General features: G+C 43.8%; 1 protein-coding gene across 2 annotated transcripts in view; it reads right to left on the reverse strand.

The window, feature by feature from the left end:
- Positions 1 to 19,240, reverse strand: part of C1QTNF3 (C1q and TNF related 3) — a 36,364-nt gene continuing 17,124 nt past the window's right edge. For both annotated transcript variants that reach the window (XM_084832046.1, XM_084832047.1), the window contains 5 exons: positions 10,865 to 10,973; positions 7,470 to 7,624; positions 2,907 to 3,036; positions 2,428 to 2,527; positions 1 to 1,752 (listed from right to left, as the gene is read on the reverse strand). In XM_084832046.1, coding sequence (XP_084688172.1) covers positions 1,593 to 1,752; positions 2,428 to 2,527; positions 2,907 to 3,036; positions 7,470 to 7,624; positions 10,865 to 10,973 — 654 coding nt within the window. In that variant the 3' untranslated portion in view covers positions 1 to 1,592. The remainder of the gene's footprint in view (positions 1,753 to 2,427; positions 2,528 to 2,906; positions 3,037 to 7,469; positions 7,625 to 10,864; positions 10,974 to 19,240) is intronic.

Here is a 19,240-nt window from a genome sequence, read left to right on the forward strand (position 1 = left end):
ATCCAAAAGAGCCTTTAATTAGTAAGTGTTCAATTTACAAAATAAGCAGATACTTAAAACACAGTCATGACAACAAATACAAAAGGGTTTCATACTGTTAAGAGCTAGGGTCAGAATGCTACTAACAAAAATTAAGGATTGGCTGAGTCTATGATTTTTAGAGCATGCCAACATTTTGCTAATATACTTTAAAACTTCAAGATCTTGATTGGTGCACCCTAAATAACCCTACATTTTAAAAAATGATATACACTCCATTCCACAACCCCATTAAGTCAAAAGTTCTTGAACCTTCCAGTTTATACATAATTTCACACAGGACTAAGGCTGCAATCCTGTAGCCCATCAGCAGGCCTCCAACATGCTGTAGGTTTTTGTGGAAGTGCCACTCTGCAAATGGAGAGGAGCTCCATTGGTGAGGACAGCAGTTATGCCCCTGGGATCCCCTGCTCTACTGGCTATCTCTACTGCTCTACCATCAGTGTTTCCACAGCAGTAGGAAGTTAAGAGAGGTTCTTGGGGGAAGATTACAGGAGGCCACCTCATTCCTCCAACACACTCCCAGAAAGGGCAAAAAAGTAGGGCAGCCCTGGAACTGGCATAGTTATTTTTCCTTCCATTCATGGCAATTGGGGAAACATTTTTTAAAAGACTGAATGGGGAAATGCAAAATGGAAAATCCACACACACCCTTCTATCCTGGCCAGCGTGAGATCCTGCAAGGCTCAGGAAGTAGCTGTTCTTCCACTACATAATCCACCCCCCCCCCACCCCCGTTTAGGATTACTCTGCCCAGTTCAACTTAACCTAATTGTAGAGTATTCAGAGAGTTAAAATCAAGACTCGATCAATTATTAATATAGAAAGGAAAAATCTAACATTATTTTTCCTAAATGGAAGCTTTATGCACAGGCTAGCAATGAATTTAACAATTCAGAGGTTATGTTCTAAATTGTCTAGCCTATTCAGATGGTCATTATAAATCCATAGTGAACACATGCATGACAAAAAAAAATCTAATTAACATTTTAAAAATGGTTACTTTAACCCCAACCCTGGATACGCTCGCTTCAGTTCAGCAAGGCATAGCTGTGCACAGAAAGCAACTTCGATATGCATATTCCCATGCTCAATGTGGTGCTGTGGATGTACATCTGGATTTTTTATGGATACAGAAGCTCCAAAGCACACATGAAACTCCTGAGACAATGATTTCCTCATAAATTTCAAAGAAGAAAGTAGGTGTGTGTGTGTGTGTGTGTGTGTGTGTATGCCTGTCTATGCAACAAACCCATAAGAGTATGATGCCACATAGAGCTCTGGATTGGGACAAGAGGCCATAATCATCATACCATTGAGTTCTCGAATAGGACTTCATTAATGCTACTCAAAAACTAGTGGTATGAGAGCTAGAGCAAGGTAATATGATCCAAAATGACATAAGGCATATATAAATTCAGGCCTAACTTTTCTTACCGCACCCCACAGATACCAACATTATTGTCAATAAATGCCCTGCAGTCTTAGGATGTTACCATGTTGTTCCAAAGAACAGAGAAAGCAAATCGCAATATCTCCCTTAAAATGTTGGTCTACTTGGTTTCAAAAAGAAGAAACCCTGCAAAAGTGGAAAAGCGTTGATGATCTCCATGCAGTGCCCCATTGCCCATCCGCAGCCAAACTTCATCTCCCTTGGCGAGTTTAAGCACTGCACTGTTGCTTGATGAGTCCGTTTTTCCTTTTGATTCATAGCTAAGGACAAGAGTTTACAACAGATGAACAACTTTCTATTCCTAATATGCTATACCCTGTTATATTGAAGAAATTTCCCCGAATGAAAATTGAGGCCTGGCCTTCTTGCTTGGGGAGAGGATTCAAAGGGAAAGTAGTGGGCTGGAGAAGGGTAAAGCACCCTTTTTTTCCTCGCTGCTTCTCACTTGCAATTCACCCCCTCCAAGAGTTCAGCTTTGCACTAGTGAAGCAGCAGGTCGGGTATTTGGCAGCGTGAGTATTGATCCAGCCTCAACCTCATTTAAGGCACAATCCTATGCATGTTTAGACAGAAAAAAGCAACTCCCAACATGGCTGGCTGGAGAATGATGGGATTTGTAGCAATTTTCTGTCTAAACATGGATAGGATTGCTCCCTGAAACACTTAAGTGCAAACCTCCTGTTTCAGAACACTACCAGCCTTACACCAGCGTTAGACCATTCATCCATTAGTCCACTATTGTCTCTTGTGACTGACAGCGGCTCTCCATACAGGACTTTCACATCACCTGCAACCTGATACTTTTTTAACCTTGAGATGCTAGGGACTGAATCTGGAACCATTTGCATCCTGAGCCCATGCACTGCCACTGAGCTGTGGTCCCTCTTTAGAAAAATTTGTAAATGTACAAAATCCACAAATGCAAATCAACTCACCTGTATAAGCTGAACACAGTATTACCATTGTGCATTAAGTAAACATACACTTCCTCCACATCCTCATGCTTCATCATATTGAAGGTGAAGAAATACACCCCTGAAAAATGATCATACAATTTATTAAAATGTGCATACAAGATAGTTGAGATAACAACAATTCTTTTTGCTCAAGTTTCTGTAAGCCCTCTCTGCCTCCTTCCCTCCTCTTCAATTTCCATCTTGAATCGCAACCAAATTACATTGAAATACAATTTACATCCTACAAAAATGCTGATTTTTCCATTCTAGGCAATGGAGAAGAGGCTTTGGAAAACAAATTAAGGGGTCCCTCCACTTTGGATCCAAAGTGAAGCACAATGCCAGTTCAAGGCTCCAAGCCAGGAAAGCCCCCCTATCCAAGCCAACAACATAGGTTCCATGGCAAATATTTATTTCTGTGCATAACTCTCATAACATCCATTATTCTTTATATTTACCATTCACTGGGGCTCCAAATCGACCAGTCATTACATCAAAAAAATTCCCAACGTTGGTTTCAACACTACTGAAGATTATTCCACTGTTCTGATTACTGAAGTGGGTTGCCATTGAAGCCATGAACGCAACCTATATAAATACAGTTTGTGTTTAAACAGCAGCTACCAAGCAGAACAAAGACAGATTGGAAGTCATGGTTGGAACTGATCCATTCCATATGAGCTTCTTCCCCAGTTTGGTTTGAGGTATATTTGCTTTCATTTCCTAGATGTACCTTTAGGACCTGGGCCAGCTCCCAGCAAACTCCAGTGACAAGAGCCTCATTGATTTACATATGAACAGAGAACTATTCACGTACAGAAAGTAATCCATATAGATGCATGTCTGAAGGGTAAACAGCTCAGTTTGAGATTATGGTTGAGAGCCACTGTAGTGACTGGGTCCTAAGACAATTCTCCAGGAACGAGCCCAAGACATTTTGCTGCCTGATGGAGCCCCCTCCCAGTTCGTGCACAAAAGCCAACCAGACTGGCAGGTGAACCTTTCTTCAACATACTGGCAATGGGACAGCATCCTCCACTGCACCTGAATGCAGCAGGCTAGCTTAGGGGTGACAGGGCAAGGCTCAGAGCAGCACACAGCTCTCTCTTTAAATACCTTGCTGCCACCTATCAGCAGCTGCTGCCTAAAGTGACTGCCTCACTCTGCCTAATAGTAGGGCCAGCCCTGAACTCATCCCATCAAATGCCAACACTGAACACTATGGAGGAAATAACTTTCTCCCAGCCTCAGTTACACAACTCTAAAAGTGGCAATAAACCAAGGGCTGGGTTTATTCTTCAATTCAGTGCAAGTGCAGAACGATCATAGAAGATGAGTACTGGATGCAGAATTCCCCTGTCATGTAAACAAAAAATTTCTGTCGCTTTTGGCTTTGGAACTAAGTGGACAATACTTGGGGACATCATAAAAGCTAGAGAAGAAAGTTGCAACGCTACGCACACTTACTTGGGCATATGAAGGACTTACTTCTGAGTAAACGTGTACGGGATTGGGCTGGCCTGTGAGTGGGATTTCAGCACATAATATATTGCACAAGTTTACTTGATTTGTGAAGTTTATAAAAGTTGAAGAATTCAGTCTTAGTGCAGACTTTTTTTTAATTGTTTTTTGTTCATGTTCCACACAACCCATGACATTAGTGACTCACCTTACAATATTCTTACTGAATTCTATAGGATAGGGGTGGGGAACTAGAATTGGGTGGGGGCCAAATGACATCTCCTCAGCCTTCTGCAGGCCTGATGACATCAGATGGCATGGCCACATCCTTGGTGTTATTTGGTTCCTAGCTGAAGCTCCTCCAGTTGGTTCTTTGGTCTGGGATGTGGCTTCACCTGCCCTATGCCTTCCTCCATTGGGGTAAGACGTTGGGCAGGCAACCCTTCTCCATCGGGCACCTTGATGGTAGACCGAGCTTCACTGTGCATGGGTGGCGAAACCACCCTGGCCAAAGCACCCGTTAATTAAATAAAAAACTATCACCAAACCAAATAATTAAATAAAATACATCACCCAACTCTAATTTAGCTGCTATATTTAACTTGAATTCTTGTTTAAGCATAGAAATTCTCAGTAAATATCATTGCACTAGGAGCAGCATTCCCAGCTTTCATCAGTGGTGGGACTTCAGTGGCCTTCTGTAGTCCTACTACCCATCTATTCTGAATTCTATTCTACTTGTATGTTACAACAGGATGGCCAAGTGTGAAATGGGATGAAAGCAGGGTAGGTATGTGGCATATTATCACTTAAATATTTCTTAATATACTTTGAATAACAATCTGTGGTGATAAGGATGCTAAAAGGGGGAACTTCCCAGACATTTCATGGTGGTGATGGGGTGGGGATACAGCCTGACCCCATGCATATTTATAGGGAAGAAATGCCTATCTACTAGAACTAATCAAAGGAGCAAAATCTAATGGCGTTCTACTTTTTCTGTTGCAATGGGGCACAGAGAATTGCAAAGATCTGTTAAAATAACTGTTTCAAATCCATATCATTTAATTGTCATCTGATATTAGAGACCTAATTTAGCCTATAAGTCCAAGAGCCTTCTCAGTATCAGAATCTAGTAATTCTACTGGCATGGCACGAGATCCTCCAGCTGTTCCTTTCTCCTAAGACCAGTGCAAGGGCTTTGCAGAGTATTGGCTATAGTAAAACTTTAAAGCCCTTTCAGAAGCAGCTTGCTTTTTTCTTACCAAAACAGCCACAGGCTTCAATATTTTTGTTTGTTGGTCAATTCTATCTTCATCCAAAACTTTATTCCCCTCTTCACCTCTCCCCTGGCTGCGTGTTCCTGCACTTCAGTGCTGGGACGTACATCTTCCGCAATCTGTTTTTTTAAAAACCCACAGCAGTCCCACATGGGCAAAGTCACTATTTTGTGGGGATGGGCAGAGTGTCACTCATAAAGGACTAAGGCAGGGGTGGGCACCTTATGGCCCTCCAAATGTTTTACAACTCCCATCATGCCTCATCATTGGTTATGCTGACTAGGGCTGATGGGAGTTGTAGGCAAAACATCTGGAGGGCCACATATTGCTCACCCCTGGACTAGAGCTAGTGATACTTTAGTGCAAGGATGGGGAACCTCCAGCCTGTAGGAAGAATTAGCCCCATCAGTCCTCCCCATCTAGTGCACAAAGTGAAGCCCCACCCCCTTGTAAAGGGACAGGAGAGCAGATCCAGATAAAGCTGCTGCCTCAGGAAGCCCTCCTTGAGATGGCAGTTTAGGCAGCTTTGCTTGCCCCTCCCCTTTCTCCACGCATTCAATTTTCCGACACCAGGCAGAAGCTCAACCTCCACACACTTGTGCAAATGCTGTCCTCCCCATCTCGCAGCTGATTGGCTGCTTTTCCCTGGACTTCTTTCTGTAGAAGATCCCACAGTTCTGTGATGTGTGTGTGATATATATATAATTTCCCATCCAATACTTGCTGAAATGTTTGTGCTCCATGATAGCGCATCAACTTTATTATAGAACCTGATTATCTAATAAGAGTTCATTGTGCACTCCAGTCATCCCCAGACTGCTATCCAGAGCAGGAGCAGGTAGATGGCAAATTTATTTATTGTTTGTTTGTTTGTTTGTTTGTTTTCTATACCGCCCAATAGCCGAAGCTTTCTGGGCGGTTCACAAAAATTAAAACCAAACCAAATTGGGGTCTAATGATAGATCTCTGGGTGATTTGCAGTTGATCGACTAAGCTTTCTAACTCCCAAGCAATAACAAAAAGGCTTTTCTTAAATGAGCTGCTGAAACAAAGGAGGCTTGAGGTGGTGGTGGTGGGGAATCAAGAATGCCTTTTTGTGTGAGAGGGCTGTGAGCTCAGTTCTGGTATGGAAAACAGATTCCTGGACTGAACATATGAGAAGAGCCTCGCTAACTCAGACCAAAGGCTGATCTAGTCCAACATTCTGTTCACACAGTGGCCAACCAGCTGCCCGTGGGAAGCCCAGAAGTCGGATAGGCTGTTGTTTAAGTTCTTTAACTTCAAGTATATGTGAACCTGTCTGAGCCACTCTTTTATACTTGGCTGTAGTTAGTGGATTTGAGGGCTCTACTAAAAATCAAAGTAGATCTCTGGTCTAGTGAAGAGGGTGACCCTTGAGAATATAAAATTGGCCTGTATTTTAAACTAATTTACATATTAATTTATGGCAGAAAACGAAGAGGATCTAAAGAGCCTCTTGTTGAGGGTGAAAGTGGAGAGTGCAAAAGCTGGTTTGAAACTCAACATTAAAAAAACTAAGGTCATGGCATCTGGCCCCATCACTTCCTGGCATATAGAAGGGGAGGAAATGGAAGCAGTGACAGATTTTATTTTCTTGGGCTCCAAGATCACCGCAGACGGTGACTGTAGCCATGAAGTTAAAAGACGCTTGCTCCTTGGGAGGAAAGCTATGGCAAACCTAGGCAGCATAGTAAGAAGCAGAGACATCACCTTGCTGACAAGGATTCATATAATCAAAGCTATGGTTTTCCCAGTAGCAACGTATGGCTGTGAGAGCTGGACTATAAGGAAGGCTGAGTGCCGAAGAATTGATGCTTTCGAACTGTGGTGCTGGAGAAGACTCTTACGAGTGCCCTGGACTGCAAGGAGGTCAAATCAGTCCATCCTAAAGGAAATCAACCCTGATTGCTCATTAGAAGGACAGATACTGAAGCTGAAGCTCAAATATTTTGGCCACCTAATGCGAAGAGAAAACTCTCTGTAAAAGACCCTGATGCTGGGAAAGATTGAAGGCAAAAGGAGAAGGGGACGGCAGAGGATGAGATGGCTAGATAGCATCACCGATGCAATGAATATGAACTTGAGCACGCTCCGGGAGAGAGCGGAGGACAGGAAGGCCTGGCGTGCTATGGTCCATGGGGTCACAAAGAGTCGGACATGACTTAATGACTGAACAACAACAATCTCAGTTGATCACTGATTTAGGAGACAGGACCCCCTCCTCCATTATGAAAATGATGGGGTTCTAAGGATTTTTACCTGAAGTTCTGGTGGGATTCCAGGGTAACCCTTCTCTCCTTTGGGTCCATGGTTGCCCCTCTCTCCTCTTGGTCCCAAGTCCCCCTTATCTCCTTTGTCACCTTTCAATCCTTCAGTACCAGGTGCTCCATTATTCCCATTGTTTCCATGGTTTCCTTAACACAATCAAGGAACATGTTGCTCAGTACAAAAATGTGTTTAAAGGGCTACCAAATCCAACTTCATTTCCCACTCTTTTGTCTAGAACATCTTCTTTGACTATGATCCTCATCAGACCACATATTCATTTACACAATAGGGCCCATATCTAATTTATAAGATGTAGAAAAATGGGTAGGCCACAGAAAAAAAAATGCATGGATGGAATGGCCTAAGGGAAAGTACAGCAGCAAGTGAAACCAGTTTAACAGAAGTAACTCCCATACCACATAGCCCACCTTCCAATGGAGAAATGTGGAGCCTCTTTCAGCCCAAGGGCCAAATTCAGTTTTGGAGAAGCTCTCGGGGGCCACATTCCAGTGATGGATGGGGCTGAAGGTACAAGGGGGAGGGGCCAAATGCAAAAGAGGTGGGCCAAAAATGCCAACATATTTTATCTTAAGACTCTTCCTGCCAGTATCGAAGCCTTAAGAGAGGCATTTCAGCCTTTAAGAATGGGGTGAAAAATAAGCAAAAACTCGGAAACACCAAACAATCAGTGGTTCAGGGAAAGGGAGTCCATCTGGGGAATCCCAGAGGACTGGATTGGGACAAAATCTGGCCCATGAGCCTGAGGTTCAACATCCTTGTTCTAACGATATTACATGAAGTAAAACTATTTTCATGACCAAATATAAAACAACGGTGATGAAAGCTACTCTTATTCAGTAACAGGTGTATTCCTTTGGTTCCAGTCTCAATATATTCCAGATCTTCAGGATTATATCGTATATATATAATCACTAGGCCTCAGCCAAGACTTAACACACTGATGCCGGCTGATGACATTGTTGACGTGCATTGGCACAGTAGATCTCAACCTGGGTGTCGTGAGATATAACATGGGTGGAAGGGTCTTTCTGGACTTGTCCAAGAGTCTTGATAGCTCTGACAGGAGTGTGTGAGGGACATCTGCTGCTGAAATTCAGATAATTCCAGTTTTCAAGAGCATCCTTACACTTGGGAAATGTGTGGTATTACCAAAATAAAATTGTATACTTATCCATGACTTCTGAAGAGGCTATAATAGTGACTGCAGTAAATTATTAGTTACAAACCTGAACCAAGTTGTTAACCTTTAAGGGAGCAATCCTATGGGGATGATTGGCAGACTCCAAACTCAGAGGTGACTGCCTATCCAATGCACGGCGGGAGGAGCACAGAGCCGTTAGTCTGCTCCATGGTCCAGCTGCCCTGCATTTGTGGCTAGACGGCCGATCCCTGCTGTCTAGCAGAATGTCAAAGCGCAGGGTAGGGAGGCCAGAAGACACATAGGAAGTGTCATACCGACACTTACGAACTCCCCTCCCCACCCCACCCCTGGGAACGCCCCCTTTCGCCCCGCTCTGCGCTGCTCTTATGAGTGTGGAGTGCAGGGACGATCCATGCTGCCTACGAGATGGTGGGGAGGCGGTTCTCCAGGAACCAACCAATTCTATGGTCATCTAGCTGCTGTCTGGCGGCCATAGGATCGTGCCCTACATTAAGCAACAGATGGAACATGTTTAGGCTTGATCTGTGGAACTAGAAATAGATTCCTTCAGCTGCATGTTCTGTGATTCTTTTCATTGGTTTTTAAATTAATACATTGTATAATCTAAGAAAATTATAACATTCTTTGTTAGGTTGCCAAAGCCCTCATGGCCTCAGTCAAAATAAAGAATTATTATCAGTATCACTACTATTGGTATAACAGATCTTAATGGACTACGCTTATGACTAGGGATGTGCAGATTTTGTTAAATCTGTTGCATCTGCATGGATTGTCAGGCAGCTTTTGTTCCGTTGTCTTCTCATTGTCGGAATCAGATTTTTCTCAATTTCTTAGCTTGAGTTTGTGTGCACTCATGCAAATGTGCACTTCCAAAAATGCACAAATCCTCCCAAAATGTGCATTTTCATGCTTTAGCCTATGGGGGGAATGCGCATTTTGGGTGGTTTGTTTTTTGTTTTTTTTTACAAAATCATATTTTCCTACGATTAAATTTGCGTAAGATTCCAGAAATTAAAAAATGGTTCGCAAGTCCACAGAATCCATGTAACTCGGGAAAAGCCAGTCCGCCACGGAATCCGTGGGTCAGATTCATAGAAATCTGAATTCATTTGAATTCATTGCAGATTTCTCCAAAACTCCTACTTATGACTGAACGCTTATATTGTACATTTATGGAATGAACGTTTGGTGGCTTATTCACATAGTAAACTCTATTCATCACTATGGGCATATGCCAAAAGAACCATGCTATTTGTACATTTTTGCCATTCAAAGCTGCTTATAGGTGCACTTTATACAGCTATGTCATACTTTTATTACTGGAAATTCTTATTATTAGAATACCAACAAAGAGCTAAAGAAAGTCTGCTATGCTACACGGTCAAAACGTTGAAACCACTGCCGCTGTCAATGGCTTACAGGGAAAAAAGACACAAGAATGGCCTGACACCGTGGAAGGAATTGGTCGTTACCAGTGTTGGCTCCAGGTTTTGGAGGGCTCTTGGGCAAGACAATCTCAATGGAACACCTCACTCAGTGAGTCAACTTTCCACCACCATTGTCACCAGCTCCTCTTCCTCCTCTTCTTTCTCATCATTGCTACCACTTGTTTGCATGAGAAGCAGAAAGCCAGTGAGCAAAAAGACAGTAGTATCTACTGCTCCTCCTTCTCACCACTGCTGTTGTCTGAGCCAGAGTGAGAGGCGGGTGAACAAGGAAGTTTCAATGGTGACGAGGAGGAGCAGCTCCTGGGGGCTCTTGTCACTGGGCCCCTGCTGGAGTGTGGGCCCTTGGCAGATGCGCAACCATGCCTACCTTTGAAGCCATCCCTGTTACTTGCATGTTGTGCAAACACACACTGTTACATAAGCAGAGCTCACAGGGCCAGATCTACATACTTGTTCACATGAAGGCACTGCTTACTACAACTCTCTGACCCACTTTCCCCATATGCATGGTGGTGCAGGGGACTGAGTGAACAAACCAAGGGAACGTACAAAGAAACAAGCAGGATCAGGGTTACCGCTGTACTGGATCTTGCATCTGCTATCGCCACTTAAGGCAACAGCACGAGTGTCTGGGGAAAGGTTGGTAGGGAGGGACTTAATGCAGCAGCCAATCACATCTTTCCCCCTAAGCAAAATGGCCTTAGATGCCACCCTGATGCACTAATGATTATGCAACTGGATTCTCACATTTTTACCTGGCATTCCAGCAGGGCCCGGAGGGCCTGGGAGGCCTTGACAACTCCGAAATCCAAAATCTCCCCGGCAACCACATTCTGGTGGGCTTTGAGGTCCACTCTGTGTCGTCTGTGAACACACAAGTCAAAGCCAAAAACTGTCCATACCATATTTCGACTGCTGCACATACTTACACACAGTCAGTAGTACATTAATCTCGAGTTTAAGATCCTGCATTTACATTGTTACCACCATGTTCTTCTGTTGTGACAAATTAAAAGGTACAATAGATCTATCTTTCGAGAACCCAATAGTACTTCTTTAGTCTGCTAGCTGAAGATGAGCAACTGTGGTTTCCTGAATGTCTATCAATGGCCCATCAGGATCTTTATCAGAAAGAAAAAAAGAAAAGCTTGAATTGGGCCAGAGAGATTGGTTTTGGCCAGGCATGTTTGTGAATAGGTTTCTAGTTAGCAGAAATTGCTTTATGGATCCTGGGCTGGTTAGTGTTGCTTTGGGAGTGGAGTTGCCTTTGTCCATGCTTGCATTGGCTGCCTGTACATCTGTAAATAAACAACTGCAAAACTGTAGCATTGCAAGACATGTTAATCAATTAGTCATATGAGTTTGGGTTGATTAATCAATGAACCAATCAATTACATTTCCACAAACTTGCATATGAGCAAACCCAATAGTTCTGAAGTAAGAAGCATGCTTTCTTTGTTTTTATGTGATGCTCACATCTGTCATAGCAGACATCATCTTGGAAGAGGCATTCCTTCTCTGTGTGTGAGAGAAGGGAGAATGCCTCTTTTAAGAAAATGCTTGCCATCTAGTTTTATAAGCACTTGTGTTAAAAATTATATATAAAATCTGCTGCCCAATTTTAATAGAGATGCCCATTTAAAGATTTTAAAAATAGATTAGTCTGATTAATTGACAATTGTAAATCTCCGGCACTGCCTCATATTCAAGGAAACTGACATTGTAAAACAGCCTTCCCCAATCTGGTGCTCTCCAGATGTGTTGGACTAGAACTCCCAGCATCCCAAAGCCAGCCATCCTGTGAGTTGTAGTCCAACACATCTCAAGGGTACCAGGCTGGGGAAGGCTGATGTAGAAGGAAATTCTTACTATTCATTTACTTACACATTCTTACTAGAGAGCCAGTGTGGTGTAGTGGTGAGAGTGCTGGACTGGGAGCTGGGAGATCTACCACTCCGCTATGGAAGCTCACTGAGTGACTTTGGGACAGTCACAGACTCTCAGCCCAACCTACCTCACAGGGTTGTTGTTGTGAGAATAAAATGGAGAGGAGGAGGATAATGTAAGCTGCCTTGGGTTCCTTGCAAGAGGAAAAAAGGCAGGATATAAATGCAATAAATAAATAATAAATATTCAGAGAAGTGATGAATACAAAATAATATGCTTGTGATTGTTTGTTTGCTTTTATCGTTCTTCCCTTTAGATACCAATCTTCAATATCTAATGGTATCTTAAAAAAATTAATACAAATACACTCTCGATAGAGACAAATCTCTGACACAAAGCTAGATCCTCAGGGGAATTGTGTGTGTGTGTGTGTGTGTGTGTGTGTGTAGGGAACATCTGGGATAGGGAATATCAGGGATCTGTTATAAATCAAAATAAATTTCATGAGACTGCAGAGGAGGATACTGTCCTTTGAGAAATCTTTGGCGTTCACAGCAGATGGGGCAGCCATGAAATCTGAACCATAAACCTGGATTTTTGTAATCGACATTTTCTACTTGGACACAGATAGGCAAGTACAATACATGCTAATCAATCATACCAATACTGAATGGTGCAACTGCTTTTAAATCACCGCTTTTCTCAGCAAAATACATTGGAATGGCAGTTGGGAAAAGCATTGATTTAAATGCATGTTGCTGTCAAAACTAATGCAAGGCACATGCATTTTGTAGTCTACGTGTTTGCTCTTATCTAAATTAATATACATGTGTTGAACAGCAGCCTCCATTGTTAATTACTTGTCTATATTTGCTATCTGAAAATCCTTCTCATCCATTTGGAATTAATATTTGCGCAGGCATTTCCCCGAATCAATATTGACAGTAAGAAAGGGGGGACGGGGACAACCAATCTTGTATAATCTTAGCTTCTTGCCCTGTAAATTCTCCTGAGGAGGGAAGGAAATAGTCTGGAAGAATGGAACACATGTAATTCATTTGTAATTAATTATCTTACCTAATTCTCTATTAGGACCAATCTACACAATACATGTCTGTGTAGCCCTAGAGCCCATTTATTTATTTGTATACCATCAATAGCCGAAACTCTCTGGGAGGTTCACAAAAATTAAAACCACAAAGCACAGCATGAAACAATAAAAAAACATGAAACCTTAAAAATACAATATAAAAGTACAACCAGAATAAAACCTAGCAGCAATGCAGATATTTAAAATACAGATTTAAAACACCAGAACTAAAACACTAGAGTGCTAAAATGCCTGAGAAAATAAAAAGGTCTTCATCTGGCTCCAGAAAGAGCCCAATGTAGGTGCCAGGCAAGCCTCTCTGGGAAGCTCATCTCACAACCCAGCTGCCACAGCAGAAAAGGCCCTCTTCCTGGCAGCCACCCACCTCACTTCCTTTGGCAGGGGCTCCCGGTGAAGGACTGCTAAGGATGATCTTATGGTCCTGGCAGGCACATATGGGAGGAGGGGATCCTTCAGATAACCTGGCCCCAAGCCGTTTAGGGCTTTGAATGTTAATACCAGCACTTTGAATCAGGCCCGGAAATGGACTGGCAGCCAGTGCAACTGGAAAAGTACTGGCGTAATGTGATCTTGTTGGCCAGCCCGTTAAAAATCTTGCTGCCCTGTTTCGGGTCAGCTGAAGTTTCCAGACCATTTTCAAAGGCAGCCCCACTTATAACACATTGCAGTAATCCAAACAAGAGGTTATCAGCACATGGATAACTGTAGCTAGGCTATCTCTGTCCAGGCCAGGGCATAGTTGGTATACTAGCCTATGCTGATAAAAGGTGCTCCGTGCCACTTAGTCCACCTGTGTCTCAAGTGACAGTTCTTTTTGAAGAGGAAAAAAGCTGCATCCAGAGGGGGCAAGTAGAAACAGAGAAGTGGTGGGTGAAATGGTTAACCCTTTTCATACCCTCCATTTTCCTACTCTAAATAATACCCCCATCAGCAGCTTTTCCCCTGCAAGGGAGCAATCCTGCTGGGCTGAGGACCAACAGGATGTTTTGGACCTCCCTCTTGGCATACCACCTCCCACTGCTGACCCACCCACAGTGTTATGTGGTCAGTGGGGCCAAAACAGACCATTCCAGAGGGGTTAGGGGCAGTGGTGTAGTTGAGGCAGGGCTCACAGGAAGCAGCACCGGCACTTCTGGATTAGCAGGTATGCTGATGTCATCTGCCACCCCCACACCCAAATTCCCTGTTCCCTCTGAGCAAAACTCACTGTCGGGGTGGGGGTGAGGAGATGGATTTTCCCAGCAACAATGAATTGTTCTCTGATGCAATTTAAAATATTTTGGGGTGGCTTGGACTTGAATGGACAATTAAGACCCATTAACTTTAGAAAAGACCGGCTCCCTGTAGAGATGAAAACTGCTAGACTTGATTTGTTGATATAGATCAACACAGCTGCCTGAATTTTTGGCCTCTCCTTGGAGTGTGACTGTGGGAACTGTCATGATTCAGCACAGATAAAAGGAAGGGCTTCCTCACAGAGCACATAGTTAAACTATAGAATTTGCTACCACAAGACATAGTGACGGTCACCAATCTGGATGACCACAGTATCCTCCTGGACCGCCTGGAGAGGCTGGGCATTGGAGACATCATATTACGGTGGTTCTGGTCCTTCCTCTCCAGCAGGTACCAGAAGGTGACACTGGAAGAGGAGGTTTCGGACCCATGGCCCCTCACTTGTGGGGTGCCACAGGATTCCATCCTCTCCCCGATGCTATTTAACATCTTTGTGAAGCCGCTGGGGGCTATCATCAGGAGGTTTGGGGTGCGGTGTCATCAATATGTGGATGACACGCCGCAGCTCTATCTCTCGTTCAAATCTTCACCAAGATTGGCCATAGAATCCCTGTGCAAATGTCTGGAGATGGTGAGTGGCTGGATGGGGAGGAATAAGCTGAAGCTGAACCCTGACAAGACGGACGTACTTTTGGTGGGAGATAAGAGGAGACTGGGGGATGTTGACCTGGTGTTGAATGGTGTACAGCTACTCTTGAAAGACCAAGTCCGCAGCCTGGGGGTCATTTTAGACTCCCAGCTGTCCATGGAGGCTCAGATGTCAGCTGTGAGCTGGACAGCGCTTTGCCAACTCCATCTGAAAGAGCGGCTGTGCTCCTACCTTCCCGACCATCTGCTCCCATCGGTTGTACATGCCCTGGTCTCCTCTCATCTAGACTACTGTAATGTTACCCTTGAAGATGGTTTGGAAGCTGCAGCTGGTGCAGAATGCAGCAGCTCGCCTCATTAAAGGCAGCCGCCAGTGTGATCACATCACTCCAGTGCTGAAGGTGTTGCACTAGGGATGTATGAAAGTCACTTACCTGTTCGCGGATTATGTTGATGGGGGGGGGGGAGGCGTTCCGTCCCTCCCACCGGAATCCTCGCTGGGGGGGAGGCGCTCCGTTCCTCCCCCTCAGAATCCTCCGCAACAAGCTGTGCTCTACGGCAGCTCGGCCAGGCCCGGCCAGGCCAGAGCCATCCGCAGCCGGATTTCTGGCCGCGGAGGGCTCTGGGTAAAAAAAACAGAAACAAACCCGCGTACGCAAATGGCGGCAGCTACAGCTGCCGCCATTTGCGTTCCTTATTTTTGCCCTCAATCTACGTAAATATTTACGTAGACTATGACGACGAAAATCAAGGGGAACGCAAATAGCGTAGCGGGCGCTATTTGTGTCCCTTTTTGATTCCCCGTTTTAGCCTACGTAAATATTTATGTATGCTAAAATGGGGAATCAAAAAGGGATGCAAACAGAGCTCATTATGCTGTTTGCGCTCCCCTTGATTTTACGCCATCATAGTCTGCGTAAATATTTACGTAGATTAAGAGGGTAAAAATAAGGAACGCAAATGGCGGTGGCCGTAGCCGCCACCATTTGCATATGCGGTTTTGTTTTTTAACCCACCCAGCCATGATAGGCTACGTAAAGATTTACGTAGCCTATCATGTCTTTCTTTCTTCTTTTTTTCTTTTTTTTTTACCAGAGTGGAAATGGCGGCGGCGGCAGCCGGTCAGAAGAACGGCCGCCGCCACAGCTGCCGCAGGAGCCACTGCCGCCCAGAAGATCTGCCCCAGGTAAGTCTCGTCCCGCGGGGGATCCGTGGGGGGGCAGGGGGGCGGCAGGCCATTCCACCTCGGAGTTCTCACCGAGATCCGTGGCGGAATTCTCTGACATCCCTATGTTGCACTGGCTACCAGTTGTTTTCTGGGCCAAATTCAAGGTGTTGAATTTAAACCCTATATGGTTCTGGCCTCTCCTATCTCAAGGAGTGCCTCCAGCAACGCTCAACAAGATCAGCCTCAGGTGGCCTTCTCTCTTTCCCATCACCCAGGACAGCTAGGCTGGTAAGGACGAGGGAGAGGGCTTTCTCTGTGGTGGCCCCCACTCTGCGGAACTCCCTCCCTAGGGAACTCCGCCATGTCCCCTCTTTAATGAGCTTCCGCCATGCACTGAAAACTTGGTTGTTCAGGCAGGCATTTGGGGTGGGTTAGGGTATTTTTAGACGATGTTTAATGTGTAATTTTACTGTTGTACATTGCCCATAGTGGCCGGGTGACCATCCAGATGGGTGATTAAGACATTTAATAAATAAAATAAAAATGAAATAAATGGCATTAAAGGGGAGGTTAGATAAATTCCTGGAGGAGAAGGCTATCAATGACAACTAGTCCTGATGGCTATCTGCTACCTCCAGTATCAGAGGCAGTATGCCTCTGCACACCAGTTGCTGGGGAACATGGGTGGGAGGGTGCTGTTGCACTTGTGCCCTACTTGTGGGTTTCCTGTGGGCAGCTGGTTGGCCACTGTGTGAACACAATGCTGGACTAGATGGACCCTTGGTTTGATCCAGCAGGGCTCTTCTGATGTTCTTCTGATGATCTCCTGTACTTCAAAATTTACCACAGCATCACTGGCTCAGGGTATGTTGGGGGAGGGTGTGGGTCCACAGGATCCTAAGCCTCCAACATACTCCCAAACAGTCCCCAAAGCGATGCCAGCCCAGGAGCTGGCATAGTTAATGGGAGGAAGGGTTTTTCAGGAAATCACCGGGGGCGGAGGGATGACCAAAAAACCCCATCCCCCACATGACATCTCACCCTAGCCACTGCACGCAGCATTGGCGGCTGTGCCCCAGATCTCAATCCCCCGGTATCCGAAGTATTTGGATTTAAGCTATTTCAGACCCGTTGAAGTCAGTGGAGCTAAAATCAGTGTTACTTGTAAAGCCTCATGCCTCAGTGAAATCCACTTGTAGAACAGGCAGAAAAAGGTTTTCATGGATTGATTTTATATCTCATACTAGTATGATTCTAAGCTTGACAAAAATAACATCTGTACCTCCCTGACTCATTGAGGTCTAGTAACAAGACATTGTTGTAGCATAGTCTTCCCTAAAGTGGTGCCCTCCAGATGTGTTGGACTATAACTCCCATAATTCTCAGCCAGCATGGCCATTGACCATGCTGGCTGGAAATTATGGGAGTTGCTGTCCAAGACATCTCGAGGGCACCAGGTTGAGGAAGGCTGTTGTAGCCCATATAGGGAACACAGTGGAGGCTGGTGGTTCCAGTGTCAGTGGGATGGTGAATCCTCTCCAGGTTTCAGTCAAAACCAGTTCTGATTGGTTTTGACTGAAACCCGGAGCGGAGTCACCATCCCACTGACATTAGAACCACCAGCCTCCACTGCTGAGATCCACCAAATCCAAGGGGTACTGTTAAGTCCTTCATTTTTTGGCAGGCTTTTAATTATAAGATTTAAAAACCATTGCTAGGATATCTATGATGATATACATTAATCTCTACTGCTGGATGATAAGTGGTTATTATTGCATCGCTGTTGTTTTATTGTTTTATATTTTATTTATGCCTTATTGTTCTCTACTGAAGGCTTTTCAAATTGAAAATTAGATTATAACTTTTCCAAATAAATAAACAATACTTTAAAGAAGTAGTCAATATGTAACTATCTCAAAAATATATTTTTGTTCATACTTATTCATACAGACCTGTTGCCCACTTGAAGTGGAGTCCATAGATTTAAACCAATTTTAGTTACACAAATTATCTTACAAAGCAAACCTCTATGTGTCTACTCAGTAGTAAGCCTCATTATTTTCAGTGGAGCTTACTCCCAGGTAAGCATGTATTGGATTGCATCCTTAAAAAAAATCAGTTTAGCAATAGCAATAAAACACCTCAAACTCTAGGCTGAATTGAAGATGCAAGTCAAGAGTATATTAAATGATTCAACAGTAATTCAGCAATATTCTTTGTTTTAAAATCACCAGTCTAGCAGCACTTTTTGTTTTCCTTCACCACTCTTACAGTAAAATCCTATAACGTCTACTCAGAAGTAAGCCTGATTTGTGTTCATTGGGACTTATTCCCTAATAACTATGAATATAGGATTGCAGCCTTATTGGTATAAAATGTGTGCAATGCATTAACAAATCCTGAAGGAGAAAGACCTACCTATCCCACAGAATTATACAATCTTTAATCCATGTCTGACATTTTGTTTGATGAAGAGTTCTTTGTAACTCAAATATTTGCATACCACTTCAAGAACAAAATTTGTTCCAATGCAAAATAATACGTTTCCTATTTTGCATTTCTTAGAAGATTATGGCATGATCTACCCAAAGTTAAGCAAGTCCCATTGACTTCAGTGCGGCTTAGAAGTGCTTAACTTTGGCTGGATCACACTTTTAGGCTGCAATCCTAATCATACTTACTAGGTAGGACTTACTTCCAAGTAAACATGCATAGGATTGTGCTGTTAGTGTACTAGGGATACCTTGATGCAGTAAATGAGAAAGCAAATATCAAAGCCTCTGACTGCATGCAACCCCCCCCCCCCCAACTTCTAGAAAATGACAAGTGCTGGTGCTCGGCTATATCCATCCTGCCTTATGCTTTCTTAGTTCCTGAAAGGAATCTGCATATGTAACATAGCCAAAGTATCAATATGCATCTTTAATAAACTACTTTTCTGAAAAGGAGCACTGCTGATTGTCTTATGCAGGAAAACAAAATCTCATTAACTTTCTCAATGTTGTCTTAGAAGATTAATTCAGAGTACCTGGACTCTGCCTGAGGTAGTCTGTGCTACATCATCTACCTCTGGTTTCAAGG

The sequence above is a fragment of the Heloderma suspectum genome, chromosome 2, assembly GCF_057233095.1.
Source record: "Heloderma suspectum isolate Gila_16-S chromosome 2, 16-S_ref, whole genome shotgun sequence".
Taxonomy (NCBI): domain Eukaryota; kingdom Metazoa; phylum Chordata; class Lepidosauria; order Squamata; family Helodermatidae; genus Heloderma; species Heloderma suspectum.